General features: G+C 45.3%; 9 protein-coding genes across 10 annotated transcripts; 4 read left to right on the top strand and 5 right to left on the bottom strand.

Moving 5' to 3' along the window:
• The first annotated feature begins 33 nt into the window (after positions 1-33).
• Positions 34-3,082, top strand: LOC108094732. The gene has a single exon (XM_043208366.1). The coding sequence runs from the start codon at positions 109-111 to the stop codon at positions 3,061-3,063; it is 2,955 nt and encodes a 984-aa protein (XP_043064301.1). The 5' UTR covers positions 34-108; the 3' UTR covers positions 3,064-3,082.
• A 103-nt stretch (positions 3,083-3,185) lies between these two features.
• LOC108094756 (probable enoyl-CoA hydratase, mitochondrial) lies at positions 3,186-4,580 on the bottom strand. Its single transcript, XM_017195513.2, has 4 exons — positions 4,523-4,580; positions 4,333-4,452; positions 3,422-4,143; positions 3,186-3,365 (listed from the first exon to the last, which is right to left on the bottom strand). The coding sequence occupies exons 2-4, from the start codon at positions 4,427-4,429 to the stop codon at positions 3,300-3,302; spliced, it is 885 nt and encodes a 294-aa protein (XP_017051002.1). The 5' UTR covers positions 4,430-4,452; positions 4,523-4,580; the 3' UTR covers positions 3,186-3,299.
• Positions 4,581-4,694: 114 nt separating this feature from the next.
• LOC108094748 (rac GTPase-activating protein 1) lies at positions 4,695-7,242 on the bottom strand. The gene is made up of 4 exons (XM_017195502.2): positions 6,967-7,242; positions 5,972-6,905; positions 5,128-5,915; positions 4,695-5,069 (listed from the first exon to the last, which is right to left on the bottom strand). Exons 1-4 carry the CDS (start codon positions 7,043-7,045, stop codon positions 4,993-4,995), a joined length of 1,878 nt encoding a protein of 625 aa, XP_017050991.1. The 5' UTR covers positions 7,046-7,242; the 3' UTR covers positions 4,695-4,992.
• Positions 7,243-7,506: 264 nt separating this feature from the next.
• On the top strand, positions 7,507-8,974 carry LOC108094751 (nedd8-activating enzyme E1 catalytic subunit). Its single transcript, XM_017195508.2, has one exon. It carries the CDS (start codon positions 7,539-7,541, stop codon positions 8,889-8,891), a length of 1,353 nt encoding a protein of 450 aa, XP_017050997.1. The 5' UTR covers positions 7,507-7,538; the 3' UTR covers positions 8,892-8,974.
• On the bottom strand, positions 8,884-10,255 carry LOC108094753 (enoyl-[acyl-carrier-protein] reductase, mitochondrial). The gene is made up of 2 exons (XM_017195510.1): positions 9,968-10,255; positions 8,884-9,830 (listed from the first exon to the last, which is right to left on the bottom strand). Exons 1-2 carry the CDS (start codon positions 10,179-10,181, stop codon positions 8,971-8,973), a joined length of 1,074 nt encoding a protein of 357 aa, XP_017050999.1. The 5' UTR covers positions 10,182-10,255; the 3' UTR covers positions 8,884-8,970.
• Positions 10,256-10,334: 79 nt separating this feature from the next.
• On the top strand, positions 10,335-12,435 carry LOC108094752 (E3 ubiquitin-protein ligase RNF25). The gene is made up of 3 exons (XM_017195509.2): positions 10,335-10,445; positions 10,505-10,573; positions 10,639-12,435. Exons 1-3 carry the CDS (start codon positions 10,438-10,440, stop codon positions 11,678-11,680), a joined length of 1,119 nt encoding a protein of 372 aa, XP_017050998.1. The 5' UTR covers positions 10,335-10,437; the 3' UTR covers positions 11,681-12,435.
• A 174-nt stretch (positions 12,436-12,609) lies between these two features.
• Positions 12,610-14,399, top strand: LOC108094750 (cytochrome b5 reductase 4). The gene is made up of 2 exons (XM_017195507.2): positions 12,610-13,986; positions 14,050-14,399. The coding sequence occupies exons 1-2, from the start codon at positions 12,677-12,679 to the stop codon at positions 14,345-14,347; spliced, it is 1,608 nt and encodes a 535-aa protein (XP_017050996.1). The 5' UTR covers positions 12,610-12,676; the 3' UTR covers positions 14,348-14,399.
• On the bottom strand, positions 14,372-18,628 carry LOC108094747 (succinate dehydrogenase [ubiquinone] flavoprotein subunit, mitochondrial). 2 transcript variants are annotated; one of them, XM_017195500.2, is made up of 5 exons: positions 18,534-18,628; positions 18,319-18,418; positions 15,338-16,935; positions 15,129-15,279; positions 14,372-15,067 (listed from the first exon to the last, which is right to left on the bottom strand). In XM_017195500.2, the coding sequence occupies exons 2-5, from the start codon at positions 18,373-18,375 to the stop codon at positions 14,888-14,890; spliced, it is 1,986 nt and encodes a 661-aa protein (XP_017050989.1). In that variant the 5' UTR covers positions 18,376-18,418; positions 18,534-18,628; the 3' UTR covers positions 14,372-14,887. The 2 variants fall into 2 exon arrangements, with proteins under 2 accessions (XP_017050989.1, XP_017050990.1); XM_017195501.2 differs by having other exon boundaries at positions 18,492-18,595.
• Positions 18,629-18,835: 207 nt separating this feature from the next.
• On the bottom strand, positions 18,836-19,373 carry LOC108094761 (protein CTLA-2-alpha). The gene is made up of 2 exons (XM_017195517.2): positions 19,234-19,373; positions 18,836-19,176 (listed from the first exon to the last, which is right to left on the bottom strand). Exons 1-2 carry the CDS (start codon positions 19,270-19,272, stop codon positions 18,976-18,978), a joined length of 240 nt encoding a protein of 79 aa, XP_017051006.1. The 5' UTR covers positions 19,273-19,373; the 3' UTR covers positions 18,836-18,975.
• Positions 19,374-21,044: the final 1,671 nt, after the last annotated feature.

Raw genomic sequence — 21,044 nt, 5'->3', positions numbered from 1 at the left:
GGTTTTTAGTCCTATTAGAAGTACTTCTGTTTCAATCGGCCTGGCTTTGAACAATTAGCCATTTTTTTTAAATTTTGGGTTTTAATTTAACAAAATTTCCTTTCCGCGATGAATGTTTTGAGTGCTCTTAAGACCAAGAAGCTGAATTTGCAGAATACCTGCACTTCCTATTACGATTTTCTGACTTGTGGACATGATTGTTTGGATTCCTTGAACTGCCACACTCTGCAGCCGGATCCTCCTGCTCACGAGGAACCTGAAGGTATAGCCAGACGTGGATTGAAGTACTTCGATGTGAATGACAAAGCGACGGAGTGGTATTTGAAAACCAGAAAAGCCACATCTGAAAGGACGCCTTTTAAAAAGAAGATTTGCTTCCGTTTTCGAGTGCCCGTAAGGCATGCTTTACGTCGGAAAAACAAGGCGGCGACCTATTCCCTTCCAGGTCGAAGGGTATCCCCTGAATTTCTCTCTCTGCTGAAGCAGCACCACGCAAGACTGAAGGGTTTCGAGCACCTGCCTCGTAAGTACCTTTCCCTCAGGCCAAGTTTCTCCTATTACAAGTACGACGCGTTGGCCAAAAGACGCCACATGCGTTTTGGAATCGAAACGGCGGCTCCTTTGGAATTTCCGTGTACCAATATAAACTGTAAACGTCATTTTAAGCCAAGCCCCTGTCCCCAAAAAGAAAATGTCCGGCCTTCCAGTCAGGACGATTCAACATCACAAGCCAAACCAAAGCGCATAAGCTTGTTTACAAGCAATAAAAGTAGTTCTGGGAAAAGGCGAAGTTATTCACTAGTTTCAGAAGAGCAACATGACGATTACCTCCTGCTAGATAATAATCAGCAAGAAAAAAGGAGTACACTGCATGGAATATATGCCAGTAATCATTCGTTACTTCCGTCTGTGGCTTCCAAATCTCAGTACAGTTTAAAGCCCGCAAGTCAACCAAATCATATTATTGCTTCTAGATCTCAGAGCAATTTAAAACCAATGGAAAAAATTATGACTTGTCCTTGCCCTATTGATCTGCCCAAATGGTTGCCCAGATCCTGCAATCTAACCATCTTTCCCAATAAAAATGTGAAATTCAAAAAGGATCGAGATCCACGAAGCATTGAGTACGAAAATCGTCCTTTCTTTAAGGCAATCGAAGGAAATAAATGTGTATGCGGGGCTGCAAATAAAAAGCCAAGGAGCTGCAGCAAAAGTTACCAAGAGAATGAATTCTGTAGTTACCCAAGTCAAGATGACTGTAAGATTCAACCAGAAACTCCTGAGAACACCTTCTACACATCCATCTCCAGTCATCGATCATTATGTGTAGTAAAATCTGAACGACCCAAAATCTATGATCAAAGCGATATAGAAATGCCTCCAAACCGAAAAGAAGTTTCCACCGGTTACAAAGGATTTGTACATCGCTCTGAGAATCAAAAGATAATAGATCAAACTGGAGGTCCAATCCGGAAATGCAAAAGGAAGAAGCCACCGCCGTATTGTTACCTCTGGTCCGCAGTCGATCCGGATATTCGAGGCTCAGAGAAGCAACGTCTGGCGAAGCACAAGTGCCACCAGCGAAAACTCTTCCCAGAAAGTAAACCTTACTCCTACTTTTGGTCCAAAACGTGTCCAGATGTAAGAAAACAAGCAAAACGGAGATTAAGGGAGAGCGATACAGAAAGTCCGATTTCCCAAATTCGGTTTCAGATACCCAACAATAATAATTCACATCAGAAAGAGGAAACATGCTCCTGCAGCAGAGCTTCAGCTAATCATTTTGATGAGCAACACAGTCGCCGATCTTTTTTATATAACTATTCAAATTCGGATACTAGTAATCGAAAGAAACAGCTTACAGAAAGCTCGGTAGTCTGGGAGGATGAAGTGCATCCAACACCAAAAAGAAATCACAAGTGTTCAAGAATGTTTTTCAGCAAGTTAAACAGAGACTCAGATACACATGTCCATAAAAAGCCACGCCTGCTGCCCAAACTACATGCGTTTGCCAAGCGATTTTTCTCGACGAGTCCTAAAGCGCTCCATTTCAAGTCCAATCAATCAGGTAGCGAAAGACCAATGAACAGTGCCCTATCCGAAGAATCTAGTGCAGGTATTTCTAAAAGATTAGAAACTTCCTTTAATGCCAGAGAAAGGTGCAAAGATGAAGAAGTTCACAGAAATATCCCGTCTGGAATTCAAAGTTTGCGAGGTCCAAGAGATCTTAAAATTTGGACAAAACATAGCTCCAGTTTTGAGTATCGGGAATCTAACTCAAAAAGACAGCGAAAACCAAAACGGCTCACCAAATCGTCAAACTTCTTTGGTTCCGAAAGGTTTACATATAAAAGAAGAGATTCTAGGAGCAACTCCTGTTCAGAGCAACCATCCTGTTCCAGAGGGCCTTCAAAATTCAAGAACTACCAAAGATCGCCGACAAGAAAAACAAGCCGATGCGAGAGAAGTGTTTCATGTGACAGTTGCAGCAGCACGTTTAGTGGTCAATCTATACGTCATGATCCAACGCAGCAGTATTCCTGCCAAGTTCCTCAACCGAGGGTATCCCGTGCTCAGCGAGAATGGGAGGAGGAGAAACAAAAAAGGGCTATAAAACAAAGATATTTATGCAGACCGTGCACTGATTATTTGCTCACCTCACATCGAACGGAGCCACGATATCCGGACATACGTCGAGGAATCATCACATATCAGAACTATGAACTCTCCGCCCATCAAAGTGATTCTGGCTTGAATCCATCAAAAGGCAATCGGTGCCAGCTCGCACAATATTGTCCGAAGCACAAAAATTTAAAACATATCTCTAGATCACGAAGTCGCCGACATTATGTTCAATGTTGCGATGATTCCGATGCTTCTGGGCACAGCAAAAGTTTTTCAGGTTCGTCAAGAATGCGAGGAGGAATAGATTTTTCTTCTCGAAGTCCTCGTTACACTGGGCACAGATTTCCAACCAGCTTGTCTTCGAAAATCGGGGGAATCAAGAAAACTTCTTACACAAGGTTATCAAAGTCGCCCAAGCACTTGTTCTGCTTCGACTAGGAGCAGACAAGAGGAGCTTGCTGCCCGACTGTCAGGTGAAGTATCAACTTTTTACAGGCTTGAAATTTCATCTGACAGCCGGGCTAGCAAGCTTCACATGAATACTTTAAAACTATTGTACATTTAACGTTTTCAAATTATCACGAATAAAGTTTTAATTGCGTACAAACAACAGATTTTGTTACGAAAATATAAATGCAATGCTGGCTGGGTTGGATCTGGCTTTCAATCCGACCTTACTCATTGGTGAACTTGGCGGGGCGCTTCTCGGCAAAGGCAGTCATGCCCTCCTTACGATCAGCCTAAGAAAAACAAAGAGATTAGATAGTGTATTATAAAAACTTAAGCAAGAACTTACCGTGGAGAAGGTGGCATGGAAGGTGCGACGCTCGAACTTCAGACCCTCCTGGAGCGTGGTCTCGTATGCCGTGTTCACAGCCTCCTTGCACAGCTGCACAATCAGGTTCGAGTGGGTGCCGATTTTCTCGCCCAGCTTGACGGCCTCACCCAACAACTGGTCGGCGGGCACCACCTTGCTGGCCAGACCCAGCTTCTCGGCTTCCTGAGCGCCGATCATGTTGCCGGTCAGGCACATCTCCATGGCCTTGGACTTGCCAACAACGCGGGTCAAGCGCTGGGTGCCACCGGCTCCGGGAATGGTGCCCAGGGCAATCTCTGGCTGACCAAACTTGGCCTTATCGCCAGCGTAGATGATGTCGCACATCATGGCCAACTCACAGCCACCGCCCAAGGCGTAACCATTCACGGCGGCAATGATGGGCTTCTGGGTGCGGGCCACTTCAGTCCAGTCGTTCAAGAAGTTTCCCTGAATGCACTGCGAGTAGGTGTTGCCCACCATCTCCTTAATATCAGCTCCAGCGGCAAAGGCCTTCTCGCTACCGGTCAAAACAATGGCGGCGATGCTTTGATCCTTGCCAAACTGCTGCAGCGCGGTGGACAACTCCTTCATCAGGCCATTGCAGAGGGCATTCAATGCCTTGGGCCGATTCAGGGTAATCACGGCCACGTTCTTTCCCTCGCCGGCCACTTCGGTCTTAATATACTCCCAGTTGTTGGTGGCTAAAGTACAAAAAAAGAGATAGCATTATGAGGTGATCGTGTGTGAATATTACGCAACCAATGTTTGGCTGGAAAAGTACCAAGTTCTCAGTGGAAACCGGCACTCGATATCTTGATATTCCAGCTTCAGGTGGAGCTGGTCACCAATCGCTTGGACTTTGATCTCCCTGGAATTCCTTATATACTTACAGGAGCTGCTGAAGCGGACAGCAACCTGTGGCTGACGGGCGGCCGCCTGCAGGACATTCTGGGCACGGGTAGCAAAGATCTTAGCGATGTTGGCCATTTTCAAGAAGGACTATTAGCCGGCTGCAAGTAAAATTCGTTATCTAATCGTCGAGAGAATATAATCTGGAGGCGCTTCAATGCGGGAACTTACGCTGCGGAGCACTGGAGCAATATTGGCGCTCTCGACGATAAAGTGTGGACGTGTTCTGTCGATGAAAAAACGGCAGTCTTCCCAGTCACAGTTTAGTCACTGCAACAAGTGGTTGTCACTGTTTTTTCTTTTTTGAAATCTTACTATTTCCAAAAAAATTAAAACAAATAAGTTCTTGGGAGTAAAAACCCTTATATTAATTTCATTTATTAAACTATTTTTTCATTGTTCTCTTTGCTTGTATTTGTGCATATTTTACTTTGTTTTTCAATGTGAGTATGCTTATATGTTAGTACGAATAAAGTGCTTTAGCTTATAATCGAACAAATTAATTATAAAGAAAAACGTAAAAGGTTAGTTGAGTACAAGTATAAATACAGCTCGCGAGGGTTGGCCGGAAACAAAAAACTGCAAATACTTGAAGTAAACTTAAGTAACAAGTCAAATGCTTTCCAACAAGGAAAGTCTGGTTATTTTTTGTGGGCAGATGCCGGCGGTGTGCCATAGAACTTTCGTTTCTTTATGGTGCCGCCTTTGAAGGGAGTTGCTGCAAGGAAGATAATTAGATTAGATTAGATATATACTCCTAATGGGGTGCCACTTACCATATAGGGACAGAAGGTCATTTTTGTTGCTGGGTACCCGTTTAATAACTGTCGCCGGGGTTCGAGTAGAATCAATGACAATATACTGCTCCCAAAAGGAAGCTGGCAGCTCGAGCAGCGCCTTCATCACCTGCTTCTGAGTGAAGACCTCCGTGTATATAGCATGCTGATCGGGATCTGGCGTTGAGTAGCCCACAATTGTGGGCCCAAAGATAAGAGAGATGTTGTCGATTGGCATCAACACCACGGGGCACTGAGCAATTCGCTGGAAGTGCAAAATGAGGAAGGCCAGAGTATCCCGATTGGCCTGCGGCAGCTGCTTCACCGACTTGTACAGCATTTCTTGGGCCATATTGGTATCGGGATTTTGCACAGCGTTGGCGAAATCCTTCCACTGGCTGGTCGGAATAAGAGGTTCTGTGAGTGATCTTAGAAAATCCTTCACACAGCAGCACAGCACATAAATGTCCGTGTTGCCGAGATGCGGAGTGGCCTTGCCACGCAAAAATTGCTCCTTAAGCGCCTTGTACTCCCGTTCCGACGAGGACAACCGATAGAGGCCCACCTCGGTTAGGCCACGGGCCTCGATCTCGTTGACACAGTGCACAACAAGGGCCGGAATCATGGGTGCAATGGACGGAGCAAAGTCGGAAACGTAACCAGTCATGGCCTTTGTAGTTGGCGTTCCCGTCTGTGGCACACAGCTGACAGTAAGTAGATACCGGCAATCAATGTGACAGCGAACCGGGCAATCCCGACATCTCAAGCCAACGGCTCCAAACCGAATGCTGGATGAAGGTAAAATATTAAGAAAATGAAAATGAATCCCGTTCTGTACTCTTACCGTTTTTGACACTGCACGCAATTGTCGCCGCGCAAGAACGTCTTCTGGCTGAAGGTATGCTGTCTCATCAGCGGACGGTGCTGCAGAGGAGTTCCCGACTCGGCGGCCACATGTGGTGCCATCGCATTTACTGGCGTCAACGGTGGAGCTGTGGCTTCCTTTAGAACCGATCGACGTGGTGTCGAAGACAGACCCTCACCAATCCTCTCGTTTCCACCAATCACCGGCAGCGACTCAATGGTCGACTCTGCCCTGATCACACCCTGCCCGTCCTGGGGTATTGTTACCTTGGTGGTGGCACAAAAGCGCTCAGCGCCCTGAGCCACGTCTACTGTGTGCTGCTCCACTCCGACGCCGACGCCAGAGCGCCGCGACTTTGTAGTAGTTGGCGTATTCCCCGACATACTACCATTGAGACCGGTACTCAGGCGCGATCTCTTGTTTCCCACGGAAGGAATTTGGTTCTTGGGCAGAGAGGGTCGATGCTCCCGCCAGGATTTCGATGTTCGCACATCGAGGAAGTCGTCCTCAGAGTGTGTGATAGATAAGTCAGACAGCAGCGAACCGGTGGAGTTGATGTCACCGTAAGATTTGTCTTCCCGAACGGCGTTCAGGGACTTGCGTTTCCTTGAGGAGGGCAGCGTGTGCAGAAAGGCCAGCTTGTCGCGGGTCTCATTGTTCAGATTGCGTTCGTGGCGCAGGAGATCCGCCACAGCCATTATCTTTCCCTCCATGGCGTCACGTTCATGCTCCGCCTGCCGACGCGCCTTTATCTCCATGTCAATGATGCGACGGGCATGGAAAAGCTTTCCCTCCAAGTCCCCCATCTTGGTCAGCGATTTGTCCAGCTCATTTTGTATCCTAGCCGTTTCGGCCGCATAGCCAGCGCACTTTTCGTGGTACTGCTCAAACATTCGCAGGAACCGCAAGAACTCTGCATTTCAAAAGCGATTGTAAGGATTCAGTCGTGCTGGTTATGATTTCTTGTTACTCACCCTCCTCCGCTGTTCCATCGGTCAGCACTTGCATGCAGCGCCGCAGATCATCAAAGGACGCCAAGGCAGAGAGCGCCATTTTCGGTTTGTTCCTGGTACTTGTAGATTTGTTTTTGTCTACAGGGACCGCCTGCGCACTAGATGCCTTGATTCGACGCAAATTTAAAACGAAAATCTGTTTTATCTTCACAAGAAACCAGTTGAAAACAGAACACGCTGCAAAGGACGCGCTGTTTTTTCAAGTTCCGTTGTTTTCAAATTGACGCCATGCAGCAGTGTGACCGCATGGTCTTAAAGTATGGTTTTCAACTAGACAGAAAATATCGATATGAAATAATAGAAATGTTAAGGGCATCCTTATACATAAGTCAATTATGAACTCTTGAAATTTTAACCAGCAGTCAATTAATGAAATTACTCAGCGAAAATCATGAGTTGACTGCTTTATTTCTAAAGAAATTCTATTAAACGATAGCTTTGCAAATAACAAACTGTCGTCTCTAATTCTTAACACCTTCTTCTTGACCAGTGTTGCAAAACGAATAGCAGTTTGATTTGTGTCGAGCTCAAAAATGTCTGTGCACTCACCCAATCCCGCCCTGATCCTGCAGAGCAAGCGCTTCAATGGACTACGCAACATTCTGGAACGCGAGGGTCCCTTCTGCAAGGACGATTTCTCGGCATCGCCGGACAACCTGGAGTTCCTGCAGACCAAGTGCCAAGTCCTGATCATCGGAGCCGGCGGTCTGGGATGCGAACTGCTAAAGGATTTGGCTCTGATGGGATTTGGCAATCTGCACGTCATCGATATGGACACCATCGAGCTGTCCAACTTGAACCGGCAGTTCCTTTTCCGTCGCTCAGACATTGGCGCCTCGAAGGCGGAGTGTGCAGCGCGCTTCATCAACGGTCGAGTACCAACTTGCCGGGTGACGCCTCACTTTAAGAAGATCCAGGACTTCGACGAGACATTCTACCAGCAGTTTCACCTAGTTGTATGTGGCCTGGATTCGATCGTGGCCCGTCGCTGGATCAATGGCATGCTCCTCTCAATGCTGCGTTACGAAGAAGATGGAACCATAGATGCCAGCTCTATAATACCAATGATTGATGGCGGCACCGAAGGTTTCAAGGGCAATGCCCGTGTCATCTTGCCTGGCTTTACGGCATGCATTGAGTGCACCTTGGACTTATTTCCGCCGCAGGTCAACTATCCCCTGTGTACCATTGCCAATACTCCCCGACTGCCTGAGCATTGCATTGAGTACGTAAAGATCATACAGTGGGAGAAACAGAGCCCATTTGGAGTGCCCCTGGATGGCGACGATCCACAGCACATTGGATGGGTTTACGAAAGGGCTTTGGAGCGTGCCAACGAGTTTAACATCACCGGAGTGACATATCGGTTGGTTCAGGGAGTTGTGAAGCATATAATCCCCGCTGTGGCCAGTACAAATGCAGCCATAGCTGCTGCATGTGCTTTGGAGATCTTTAAGTTGGCCACCAGCTGCTACGACAGCATGGCCAACTACTTTAACTTTAACGATCTCGATGGAATCTATACGTACACCTACGAGGCTGAAAAGTCGGAGACCTGCTTGGCCTGCAGTAACACGCCACAATTGCTGCCCATCGAGGATCCAAACACCACCACACTGGAGGATGTGATCAAGCTGCTTTGCGACTCGCCGCGCTTCCAGCTTAAAAACCCAGCTCTCACCACTGTGATGAAGAACGGCAAGCAGAGAACTCTTTACATGTCCACAGTAAAGAGCATTGAAGCGGCCACCCGGAAGAACCTGACGCAATCGCTGGGCGAACTGGGTCTGCAGGACGGACAGCAGCTGACAGTCACCGATGTCACGTCGCCCTCCGCCATGACCCTGCAGCTTAAGTATCAGTCTAACGAGGTGGAAATGGTCTGAGTTGTATCACAGTAGATAACAATTTAATTATCCAATATATGTACATACAAATAAAGGCTTAGCCTCTCATGTTGCGCATCTAAGTGCTCATATCAAGGATGTATTTCTTGCCGGTGAATCCCTTGAAGCTCAGGGCAGCGGCAGCGGCGTCTTTGAAGTTATTTAAGGGCACCATCTCATGGGTAGGGGCAACAAACTTTCCCTGCTCCATCAGCTCAAAAATTTCCTTAAACATTTTCGAGCGTTCTGGGGAGCTATAATTTTCTTTAGACCACCGAGTCATCCAGAAGCCTCTAAATGCAATGTCCTTGAAGATGAGGGGTCCAGTTGCCACGGTAACAGGCTCACGAGACATGCCTCCATAAGTGACCAACACGCCAGCGTTGTCCAGATGACGAGACACCTCCGTTGCACTCTTTCCACCCACACAGTTAAAGGCCAGGCGAGGCTTCTTTAACTTGCCCGACTTAAAGATGTCGCTGGTGCGAATCTCGGCCTCGGTCAGTACCTCAGTGGCGCCCAGGCACTGCAGCATCTGCTTGAGATCAGCAATCTCCGGCCGATCGCGAACGATTCCCACACTATTGATGCCCCAGGCTCGGCACAATTGATGCACTGCCTGGCCGACTGCGCTGTTGGCTCCATTCTGGATAACCGTGTCTCCCGGACAAAGCTGCACAAAGTCCTTGAGCATGCGGTAGGCGGTGGTGGGGTTCACCGTCGAAGTGGCAGCTTCCGCTAAACCAACTTTCTTGGACACAGCCATCAATTGATCTTCCTTATAGACGGCGTGTGTAGTCCAGGTGCCGAGACCGGTTGCCAATGGAATAACATGCTGTCCTGGCTCCAAGCCCTTAACATTTTCTCCCACACAGATAACCTCCGCAACACACTCGTTGCCGCCAACGGCTGGAAACTTAGGCTTCACCGGGTATTTACCTGTGTGGAATAAAGGAATTTTAACAACTTCGTAAATAAAAGATAGCACTGCAGTTGAAATCCGGTTGCCGCATTAGGTCTATGCGTTATTTACGTTTTATAATATATATTTTGTATCTATAATAGTTTCAGTTTACCCTGAATGGTGTTGATGTCGGCCGGGTTAATGGGAGCCGCTAGAATCTTCACCAGCACTTGTTTGTCCTTGGGATCTGGAAGATTGTCTTCCACCAGCTGCAACACATCTTGTGGCTCGCCGTGTTGTGTGTACTTTAGGGATTTGGCTACCACCGACATATGCCGACTCCAAAGGGCGTGGCGTACTCCAGATAAAAACCCTCGACGCAACATTTATTCTATTAATTAGAATTCCTAATTTCTAAAATATTTTGTATGGAAATATGTTATGCAGGTCGGTGTGACCATACCAGTCAGTAAGCTTCCATAATGTTAAAAATATATTTCGGTAATTTTGCAAATGCGTTTTTGGTATTTTAGGCAAAGTAGTAAACGGCCGCCGTGTTTTCGCTAAATTTCAGGTGTCTCAAATCGATTTTTTAAACAAAACCTCAAGAAATACTCAAATTCTTAAATAACTCCTGTCGAAATGGACGCGTAAGTAAACAAAAGAGCTTACTGATAGCTGTTTTTTTATGGACTGGAGATTTTTTCAGTTTACAAGACGAAGTGGAGTCCCTGGAAGCCATCCTAATGGAGGATGTTTGTATCAAACGCACGCCCAGGTTTGTGATACGATACCTTGCACATGTTTATGATACTAAATTTAAGACTTGAATTCCCCAAAAAGCGGCGAGGTGGAGCAGATCGAGACAACAGTGTTGCCCTTGACCGGTGAGGAGGAAGAGCAGCAATACGTTTGCGTCACCTTGCAGGTTCACCCGACACCAGGATATCCGGAAGAGAGTCCCACATTCAAGTTACTTCGTCCACGAGGATTAGACGATGCCCGACTGGAGGCTATCCGGAGCGCCTGCAATGCCAAGATAAAGGATTCACTGGGTTTTCCGGTCGTCTTTGACCTTATTGAGGTAGTGCGGGAGCACCTGACTGGCAGCAATCTGCCCAGTGGCCAATGCGTCGTCTGTCTGTATGGATTTGCCGACGGGGACGAGTTCACCCGCACCGAGTGCTTCCACTATCTGCACAGCTACTGTCTGGCTCGTCATTTGAACGCACTGCGCCGCAACTATCAGGAGGAGTTCGACAAATTGCCCGCCTGGCTGCAAAAGACAGCCGATCCCTTTCAGGCATTGTGTCCTGTTTGTCGAGAGCACATTGGCGACGAGACCGACAGCCTTAAGTGTGCTATGCCGCCGTCAGAGCTGCTTAATGCACCGGAGTTCAAGGTGACCGAAGAGCTGCGTCAGATGCAGCAACGCATGTCAGAGCTGTATTTGCAGCAGAAGAGTCGCGGCGCCATAATTGATGTGAAGGCCGAGGGATCGGGCGTGATTTCCATCGAAACTGAGGAGGACATCAGGCGAAGGCGGCGTCGCGAGGAGGCCGAGGCAGCCAAAAAGCTGGAGGGACCAGCCAAAGATGAGCCCCTCAAGCCCACTACTAGCTCCACATTTGCGCCTGTGGTGCAGGAGACCCAGCGCATAATGCCGGAGCCGACCAACAACAACTATCATCACAATCGGCGACACTATCGCGGCGGCAGGCGCCACCATCATCACCATCAGCATGGCCACCATCATCGCGCCGAAAGGGATCGCGAACAAAACGCAGCAGCTGCTCCCGCCAATGCTGGCGGCTCGACATCGAATTCAACTGGCAACGGCAAGCAGGCAAAGGCCCAGTCAGCCAGCTCCGGGCTTGCCAGGTGACGATGGCTTCCAGAAGAGATGGGGATCCGGATACCCATTGCGTTGCCATGCTGCTAATACACAATGAAGCACCATCCCAAACGGCCCAGGTTTAGTTTTGTGAGGCGCACTCGTTTCTGTGAATTCTTATGTTCGTACGTTCGTATATATTTATGTTTAGTTAGCTTTAGTGAGCCGGGTTAGCTAATTTCGATTACATTAATGATGATATTTAGTTGTACCTTAACTATAATGATATTTGTAATGTTTTACAAAAGACTTGCGGCACCATGCCAAGCCGATATTATTAGGGCCCTTGAAAGCTAGCGCGTAAAACAGCATGTATTTAGCAGCACCAACTGGCAGCGCAGGCGTTGACGAGATTACACCATAAGCATTGTGAAGAACTAAGAAGACGACGGTATCGATATTCACTTACGTATAATCTGCAACTGCACTTCGAACTTTAGTATAAATAATTCTCTCTCTGGCAGCCTATAGCACAAAGAAAAGTAGTCGACGATTTGAGTTGGAGCGGCATTTCTAGTCAGTGAATGGAGGTCGGAAGGCAGCTGAGGTGAAACAACCCGATACAGGGCATCTGCATTAGCATGTATGCACACATATTTAAATATCACAATTAATTGAGTGTTTGTAGGCAACAAAGTAGAGATCCGCACGGATCGACCAAGGTATTATATCGAAAATTCAATTTCAATGTGTCAAATAAATACTACGATTGAGAACTTAAATGAATAAATCAAAATCGGAAATCACTAAGATGTTGTCGATTTGTTTTAATTCTTCTCTTTTTTTTACAAACTTTTAATAAGGGTCAAGGGTATATTTACGTTTTTGAATAGAACCGCCACGGAACTAAGAACTAGTTCATTTTGCAACTTCGCTGGTTAATAGAACCAATACCTCAATCAGCTGTTTTTTGTGTTACTTATTGCTTTTGATACAACTAAACAGCTTGTTGATTTGTCTTAATACCGCTTTTTTTTGGGACTGATAATGTCCGATCCGGAACTCAAACCCCCTGCCAGTAACCAACCGCTGAGGCCACCTCAGGTGGTATCTCTAGCAGGATCCGCAGGTGGCCTCCAATTGCCCGTCACTGCGCCTCAAAAGCTGAATGGATCAGCTTCCTCCTCCGCTTCGGGTTCAGCCACAGGCAATCCCCGCAACAAGTGCGCTTTGAAGCCAGGCTATTCTTTGATGAGCTGGATACGATTGTGCAACTCCGGAGCGGATCTATCGGGTACCGGAGGACGTGTGGTGCCTGTTTCCCGGACCGAATTGGCTCTCCACAACAAGATCGGCGATGCCTGGATGGCCATTCGAGGTTGTGTTTTTAATGTCACTCGTTATATGGACTTTCATCCGGGTGGAGTTGATGAATTAATGCGAGGAGTTGGACGCGATGCCACCAAATTATTTGACGAGGTGCACGCCTGGGTTAACTATCCACAATTGCTCGGGAAATGCTACGTGGGCCCACTCAAAGAGAATGAGTCAAAACAATCCAAAGATAGTCCCCAGATTACCAATGTAATTTTAAAACCACCAGAGATTGTTCCGCGTTTTGATTGGATTCAGCAGAGGAGCGAACTCACCCTGATTTTTTACACCCGCAGCTTGATCAATCCGGGATTGCTAATCCGGCAAAAGGATTCACAACAGTTGGCAGTAAGAGTTTTGGTTCAGAACAACTGGCATTGCTTTGACTTTCAGCTAACGAATAAGGTAAAGTGGCCTCCAAAAGTGGCCAAAATCGGTGCGGAGACGGGGAAGATTGAAGTGGTTTTTGGCAAGGCAGAAGAGGAACCCTGGTCAACATACGGCACACATGTATCCAGCAAGCTTAGCTCCACCAGCATACAAGAGGAGTCTTACGACTATGAGGTGATTCTCCGTAACGATTTCAACCACGACTCCTTTGAATTGCAACTGAAAAGTGTTCAGCCAGTATTGATGCTCCTGCCAGTAGGTTACCATGTGGATATAGAAGTCCACCTGGATGGAGATATAATTCAGCGCAGCTATACACCTGTGGATGAGTTCTATTCGAATTTGGACAAGAAGACGCACTTGAATTCGGAATGCTTAAACTTTCTGATTAAAAGATATACCGATGGACCAGTTTCTAGTCACCTGCATCAGCTCCAAGTTGGTTCTCACATTCAATTAAGCCCACCACGGGGAAATTTCCAGCTTTCCGAACTAACTGCGCACAGGAACATACTTCTCTTGGCAGCAGGAAGCGGATTGACACCCATCTTAAGTTTAATTCAGCCCATTCTAAAAAGAAGCACAAATCGAATGTAAGTTTTTCATGATATATTTTTACCGGCATGTAGAATTTAAAACAATTTTTATCTCCACAGCGAAAGCTTAAAGCTGTTTTACTTTAACAAAACCACAGAAGACATCTGGCTGAAGGAAAAACTAGAGGAAATACACTTGAAGGATGAGCGATTTAGCTGCACAAATTTTCTGTCCCAGGCTGAGAGTAACCCACAAAGGATATCGCTGGAGCTACTAACTCCAATGTTCCAGAAAAAACAGCCGGACTGTTGTACTTACATAGCAATTTGTGGACCAAGTGGTTTTAACAACGCAGCAGTAGATATTTTGACACAGCTGGAGGTTAAGCCCAACCAATTGCACGTGTTTCGAGGCTAAATCATAATTGTTTTCTTTGCGCACTTAAACTTCATCTCTTTTATTTACTGTATAGCAAATGGTTTCGACTTTTGTTCTTTTTTATTGTTTTTACACGTTTTCGTTTCAATAATTTAATAAGTTTAACAAATACTAGAAAATTGTAGTTGGATTTGTTTTCATTTGCTTGTTAACAGGCTCTCAAGACTTTACTCGTTGTCTACTCACACACATTTTTCGCTTATGAAGAATTGCAAATAATCGACAACCGAAAAGTTACCAAATGGAGGGCAGCGTAAAAAAATAAATAGAAACATCAGATTTTGATATATAAAGAATATATAGGATGTAAAGTATAGCTGGGTTTAAATTGCATTGTAAGACGCCAGGGAACCGCTGCCGAATTCCGAGTCACCAGTTGGTAGCACATTGAAGCACATTCGCGCCTTGACAAAATTTTTTACTGGCTTCCACAAAGACGATTAAGTATACATCCGTAGGTGTGATTTGTGTGATGGTAGGGGGTGTGTATGCGGGTGTCCTGCAACTCCAGGAGTAGACTTAATAGGAGCGGATCGCCGGTGGCACCGTGGAGACCTCGTTGTCCAGCGTCGAGTCGATCACGTTTCTGTAGTCCAGCGTTATGTCACCATTGTCATTGCACACCCACGAGAGCGTGTGCTTGCGCCAATGCTGATCCATGGGCTTCTTCTGCTGACCTTCGATGGGTTTGCTGAAATCCTGCAAGACCAATAAATCGATTATTAAGTAGTTCAAGTGTTTGGACACATGAGAGACTTACGTATTCATCTTCGCGGACCTTGAAGTCCTCGCGAGCATGAGCACCACGCGATTCCTTGCGCGCCTCAGCGCTCACAATGGTCATCTGTGCGTTGGCCAGCAGGTTCTGCAGCTCCAGCGTCTCCACCAAATCGGAGTTCCAGATGAGCGACCTTTAAATACAAATGCGTTTTAAAGAATGCCGAAAAATAATAAATATTTATTACCCACCTATCGACGACCTTGATGTCCTTGAATTGCTTGTAGATCTCCTTCATCTTGTCAACGCCCTGCTTGAGAATGGGTCCATCGCGGAAGACAGCAGCGTGGTGCTGCATGGTCTTCTGCATCTTCAGGCGCAGATCGGCGGTTGTGATCGAGCCGTTGGCGTGGCGCAGCTTGTCCAGGTTGGCAACCGAAGCCTCACCAGCGTTTTCCTTGAGGGTGGGAGCCGGGGCACCGGGCTTGTTCAGCTCGGCGATAGTCTTGGCGCAGGCACGTCCGAAGACCACCAGATCCAGCAGGGAGTTGGCACCCAATCGGTTGGCACCGTGCACCGAGCTGGAAGCCGCCTCACCGGCGGCATAGAGTCCCGGCACTATCACATCCTTGCCATCCTTGTCAACAGTGATGACCTGGCCGCGGTAGTTGGTCGGGACACCGCCCATGTTGTAGTGCACTGTAGGCAGCACGGGGATGGGCTCGCGGGTCACATCCACGCCGGCGAAGATCATGGCCGTCTCGGAGATGCCGGGCAGGCGCTCGGCCAGTTGCTTGGGCGGCAGATGGTGCAGCTGCAGGTACACGTGATCCTTGTCGGGTCCAGCGCCGCGGCCCTCCATGATCTCAATGGTCATCGAGCGCGAGACGACGTCGCGAGAGGCCAGATCCTTGGCCACCGGGGCGTAGCGTTCCATGAAGCGCTCGCCGTTGCCGTTGATCAGGTAACCACCCTCTCCGCGGCATCCCTCGGTAATCAGACAACCAGCACCATAGATGCCAGTCGGGTGGAACTGCACGAACTCCAGATCCTGGGAGGGCAGACCCTGGCGGGCCACCATGGCGGTGCCGTCACCGGTGCACGTGTGCGCTGAGGTGCAGGAGAAGAAGGCGCGTCCATAGCCGCCGGTGGCGATGACCGTGTTCTGGGCGCGGAAACGATGCAGAGTGCCATCCTCCAGGTTGAGGGCCAGCACGCCGCGGCACTCGCCATCCTCGAAGATAAGATCCAGGGCAAAGTACTCCACGAAGTAGTTGCAGTCGTAGCTCAGGGATTGACCGTAGAGCGTGTGCAGCAGCGAGTGACCGGTACGATCGGCCACGGCACAACAGCGATGGGCCTGACCGCCCTTGCCAAACTTCAAGCTCTGACCTCCGAAGGCGCGCTGGTAGATCTTTCCGTCCTGGGTACGCGAGAATGGCATGCCGTAGTTTTCCAGCTCAATGACTGCCTTGGGCGCCTCACGAGTCATGTAGTGGATGGCATCCTGGTCGCCCAGCCAATCGGAGCCCTTGACCGTGTCGTACATGTGCCACTTCCAGTCGTCCTCCTCCATGTTGCCAAGTGCCGCATTGATTCCGCCCTGGGCGGCAATTGTGTGCGAGCGTGTGGGGAACAGCTTTGTGATCACCGCCGTGCGGAATCCCTCGGCCACCAGGCCAAAAGCCGCCCGCAAGCCGGCTCCTCCGGCACCCACGACGATTGCATCGTAGGCGTGGTCCACCACCGGGTACTGCTTCGAAATCTTGTCCGGGTTGGCCGCCGATGACTGCTGGCGGCCATGTGTGATGTGATAACTGCGCTGGACACCGACTGCCGCGGCACGTTGCTAAAAAATAGAAATGGAGTTAAATGTATGGTCTATATATTTAAGGTACAAAATCAAATAAAACCACATACGTATATTTACAAATGTATGCATATTGCATTTTATAGGATGCTGCATGTTGTGATTATTTTAATGGCCCCTTACTGCGCTTTGCAAATGAAATACACACGTTTAGCAATTTAAAAGTCTGCTTTGCTTATAAAGTCATCAAAGCATTGCTTGTTTTAGTGATTCAAAAGAATTTCACAATCGTCTGTGAAAAAAATTACGTAAATTTAAGAGATTACTGCCTTCAGACGAGCCTTAAGAGCAACTGATGTGAAAATGTCAAGTATATTCAATGAACTGGCTTTTGCTAATGGTTAATACAAAATTTAAATGTTAAAAATGTGTTTACCCAGAGATGCACTACTGTGTACTGTTATTAATCCCTGTACTATGTTTTAAGCTGGCCTAATAATGCTCAAAATCACCTAGTCTCTGCAAGGTTTATAAAAATATTCAAATAGTATGCAGCAAAATAACGTTATCTTATCAGAATTAAAAAAAAAAAAAAGTCCGGAAACGTAGGTGCACGAGAAGTAATTGCAACTAACATAATATGATTAGGCTAAGATAATGTGAGGAGAAAGAGAACTCTTCTAGATTCTAGATGGAAACACACTGGTGACGTACGCAACTGAGACCAGTTGAAAGAAGCAAAAAGAGAGACTTGCAGTGATAACGGCTTATGTAATAGCCAAATTAAATAATTATACTGTCATTTTCTTCAGTGGGTATGGGAGATAGGGGGCGGGGATCGGCAGAATGATCAGCTCAATTGTATAATCAGCTGTTAGTTTTGTTAGCTGGCCGACGTGCCTTCTTCTTTCTCTCACTCTCTTTTTATAGTATTACTAAATTGCACTCTCTTTCCTCTATTGAGCGGAACTTATAGAACTTTTCAAGGCGTGCCGTTAATCCAAAAATTTAGTGTTTTTAAGACTATTTGTTGCACGCAGGGTAAAATGCACGATATCATAAATTAAGAGAAGGTATGGTAAAGGGGGCGGGGCGGCAGCAAAACATAACCTCGCTGGTTCCACTCTTAACTTTTTGGTTTTAAATCTTGAAAATCACTGAATACAACTCGATTGCATTATAATGCCTATATCCAAAGAAAACTTCACTAGCAGAAGGGCGATTAGCAACAACTAGACGACAATTTGTGGGGAAATTACATAACACAACTACGGGCTCCGCGTTTTTAGCCAATTTATTGGCCATTTCTGTTGTCACATCACGAGCAGTTTGGTTCTTCACAAACCCTGTTGTATAACCAGTATTACAGTATGTGGTTTTGCCAATGATTTAATCCGTTTAACTGTCGAGAAAACTACATACCACAGAGGCGACTGCATTTTTGGCCAAAATCGATGGCACACGCATGATTCCGGACATGGTTGGCTAGACTGCGGGTTTCAACTACTGCTGCTGCAAGATTCTGCAAGAGATTGTGCCAAAAACGGGGTTACGCGTGTTTAGCAAAAAGTGTAAGTTAAAAAACAAATAACTACGTGTGTCAGTGTCAATGTGATCGAAAGGAAAAGTTTACAAACTTTCAAATGTTGTGTGTGAACTGCCGCTCGTCGGCACTGCAGTTCGGTTCACTTATTGGCTCCAAGGGAAAAGAATCGGAACTAGCTCATTTAGCTCGAGAGTTCCTATTTTTTTTCGCAAGTGCAAAAACATTATACCTGTATATGTACGATCAAGGATATTTTTAAATGGCAATCGACCTCCTCAGATATACTTATTTATTTGCATATTGACAATAACAAATAAACATCGGTTCATTGAACGAAAACTCAGTGAACTGTTGGCCCTGTCAGAGTGACCGGAACACAAAGAAGTCAAAATCTTTTTAAAGTACAAAACAGCTGATTTATTGTTTATTTTGGGGGTGGGTAAAAAGATACAAATGCATATTTATACAATAACAGAGAGATTACTGTCTTTTAAAAAGCTATCAAAAATGGGATTTAGTTGAGATTTCATTATTTAATGCGGTGGAGCTCTGCCACCACACCGCTGGGCAAATTCTTCAGGGGTGAGGTCCGCCAAATGATTGATTCCCATTTTCCAAGTCACTTCGCCCTTCTCGAATTTACGATTGTGTTCATCAATTCGGGCTTTGGCTTTAGCGTAGAGTTCACGACGCATTAGATCTTCCTCCGCCTCGTAGCTCTTGTCGAACTTTGACTAAATAAATACGTTTGTTGAATATTGCGTTGTTTGCTAGGATAAAAAGAGTCTCACTTTGTATTCCACCCACTCTTCATCCGAAACCAGAGCCATCTCGATACTTGAAGTTTTGGTTACCGACTGAATTTTGTTTCGATCCTGAGGTTTTATCACGGTTTTGGACTGACTCACAGCATATAAACACAACAAAGAAACGATAATTCAGCTGACCAGCGCTGCCACTTCGACGAAAAACAAACAAAATTAACAGTAACGTCTCGTATTAATGATAAGCTACATATACCGCCTTCGGTTTATTTTTAGTTTTATACTACAACGCGAGTTTTTATTATAATTTATCATTAACGTTTAACCTCATTATTTTAGAGTTCAGTTTATCATCATAAATTCAAAAACCTCAAACCAAAACGTAAGTTTCGATTTTGGGTAAAAATTAACAACCTAGTTTCAGAAAATCGTCTTTTTTATAATTTATTTGTAATTTAAATTAATAAAAAATGAGAAACGATATTTATTAAACAAAGTGTTTAGATCCCTATAAATGAAGAATGAAATAATATGAATAAAATGAAACCAACCACTTTTGAATTTTGTACAATTTTTAAAGACTTTTATTTATTATGTGGTTTACTCTTTCGAGCGTGTCGTGTGTTTTTGTATAATACGAATTTAAATATATGTATTTATTTATATGCAATTTCTTACGTTCTAAACGAATTTAAAGAAATAACTTTTTAGCTTTTCGTTTGCTTTTTTCAAAAGTTTTTTTATTATTTGCACAGAGTGAGAATATTGACAAATTTCTAAAGTTAATCTAAAGTCGAAATTATACAGACTTTTTCGCTTTGATGACGCAAAAAAGTTGCTAGAAATAAGCTTCTGTCGTTGCGCAAATAATCAGTTGAATTATATATTATATAATTATCGTATTTAATTTGCTGTTGTTTTTCTAAGGCTCAGCAATGCATTTATTACGGTGAATAAAAAGTGTTTTTGTGTGAGTGGGTGGGTTTTGGATAGGAAAAGCAGAAACATTCCATTTATCTGGCTTTAATGATCGGAATTAAAAGTTGAATGTAGTTAATGTGAAATTTAAATGCGATTAAGTTGTGCCTTAAGGTTTTACATGCTATGGCAGTCGTAAATAGTTAGTTGCAGTACTTTTTCTTTTTGAATATTAAAAGGGACAGCGATTTAAAATCAAGCACATCTACTTACAAAAGAAATGCTGAAATCTTGTGAATGTTTCATGGGATTTCCCCCATCATAATCTGCAATTGTGTTTCTGCTTTCCTCCAATTGATCGCATGACTTAATGCGTGTGTTTTTTTGGATTTTCGATTTCTTCATAATTTATTTGTTTTTATAAATATATATATGTATATGTATGTATAAACAGATTTACGTACATAAAAATATATAATTATTTATATAAAAAACTAATACAATTGCTGCATGTATACATATTTATTCATTCGTTTGTGTGCAAAGTGTGGCTGCCCGGAATTTAAAACAAAACAAAAGAACACAAAACATAAAAAGCGATTCGACAATACACACACATGCAAAGAATATCAAATTGTGGTTGTTGTCATCGATTTTATTATTATTGCATTTATAAAAAATATTGCGTTTAAGTATTATGTGTACATACGCATGTACCACGCTTGCATCTGTCCAAAACTGACAAAAGTTTTAAACTAATCTCTGCTCGTGTATCCAGAGTAGCTGCTTGGGATTTCTGACCCTTTTCTTCTGTTCATTTGTTTTACTATGTAATGTGTTTACGTAGTTTCCGTTTTAAAAGCTAATACATCTAGAAGATTTCTGCATATTACTTGTATAGAACAAAGTGGCGTGTCGGA

This window comes from Drosophila ficusphila, unplaced genomic scaffold (genome assembly GCF_018152265.1).
Source record: "Drosophila ficusphila isolate 14025-0441.05 unplaced genomic scaffold, ASM1815226v1 contig_414, whole genome shotgun sequence".
NCBI classification, from domain to species: domain Eukaryota; kingdom Metazoa; phylum Arthropoda; class Insecta; order Diptera; family Drosophilidae; genus Drosophila; species Drosophila ficusphila.
The sequence above is the reverse complement of the archived record's forward strand: the minus strand, read 5'-3'. Positions and strand labels throughout refer to the sequence as shown.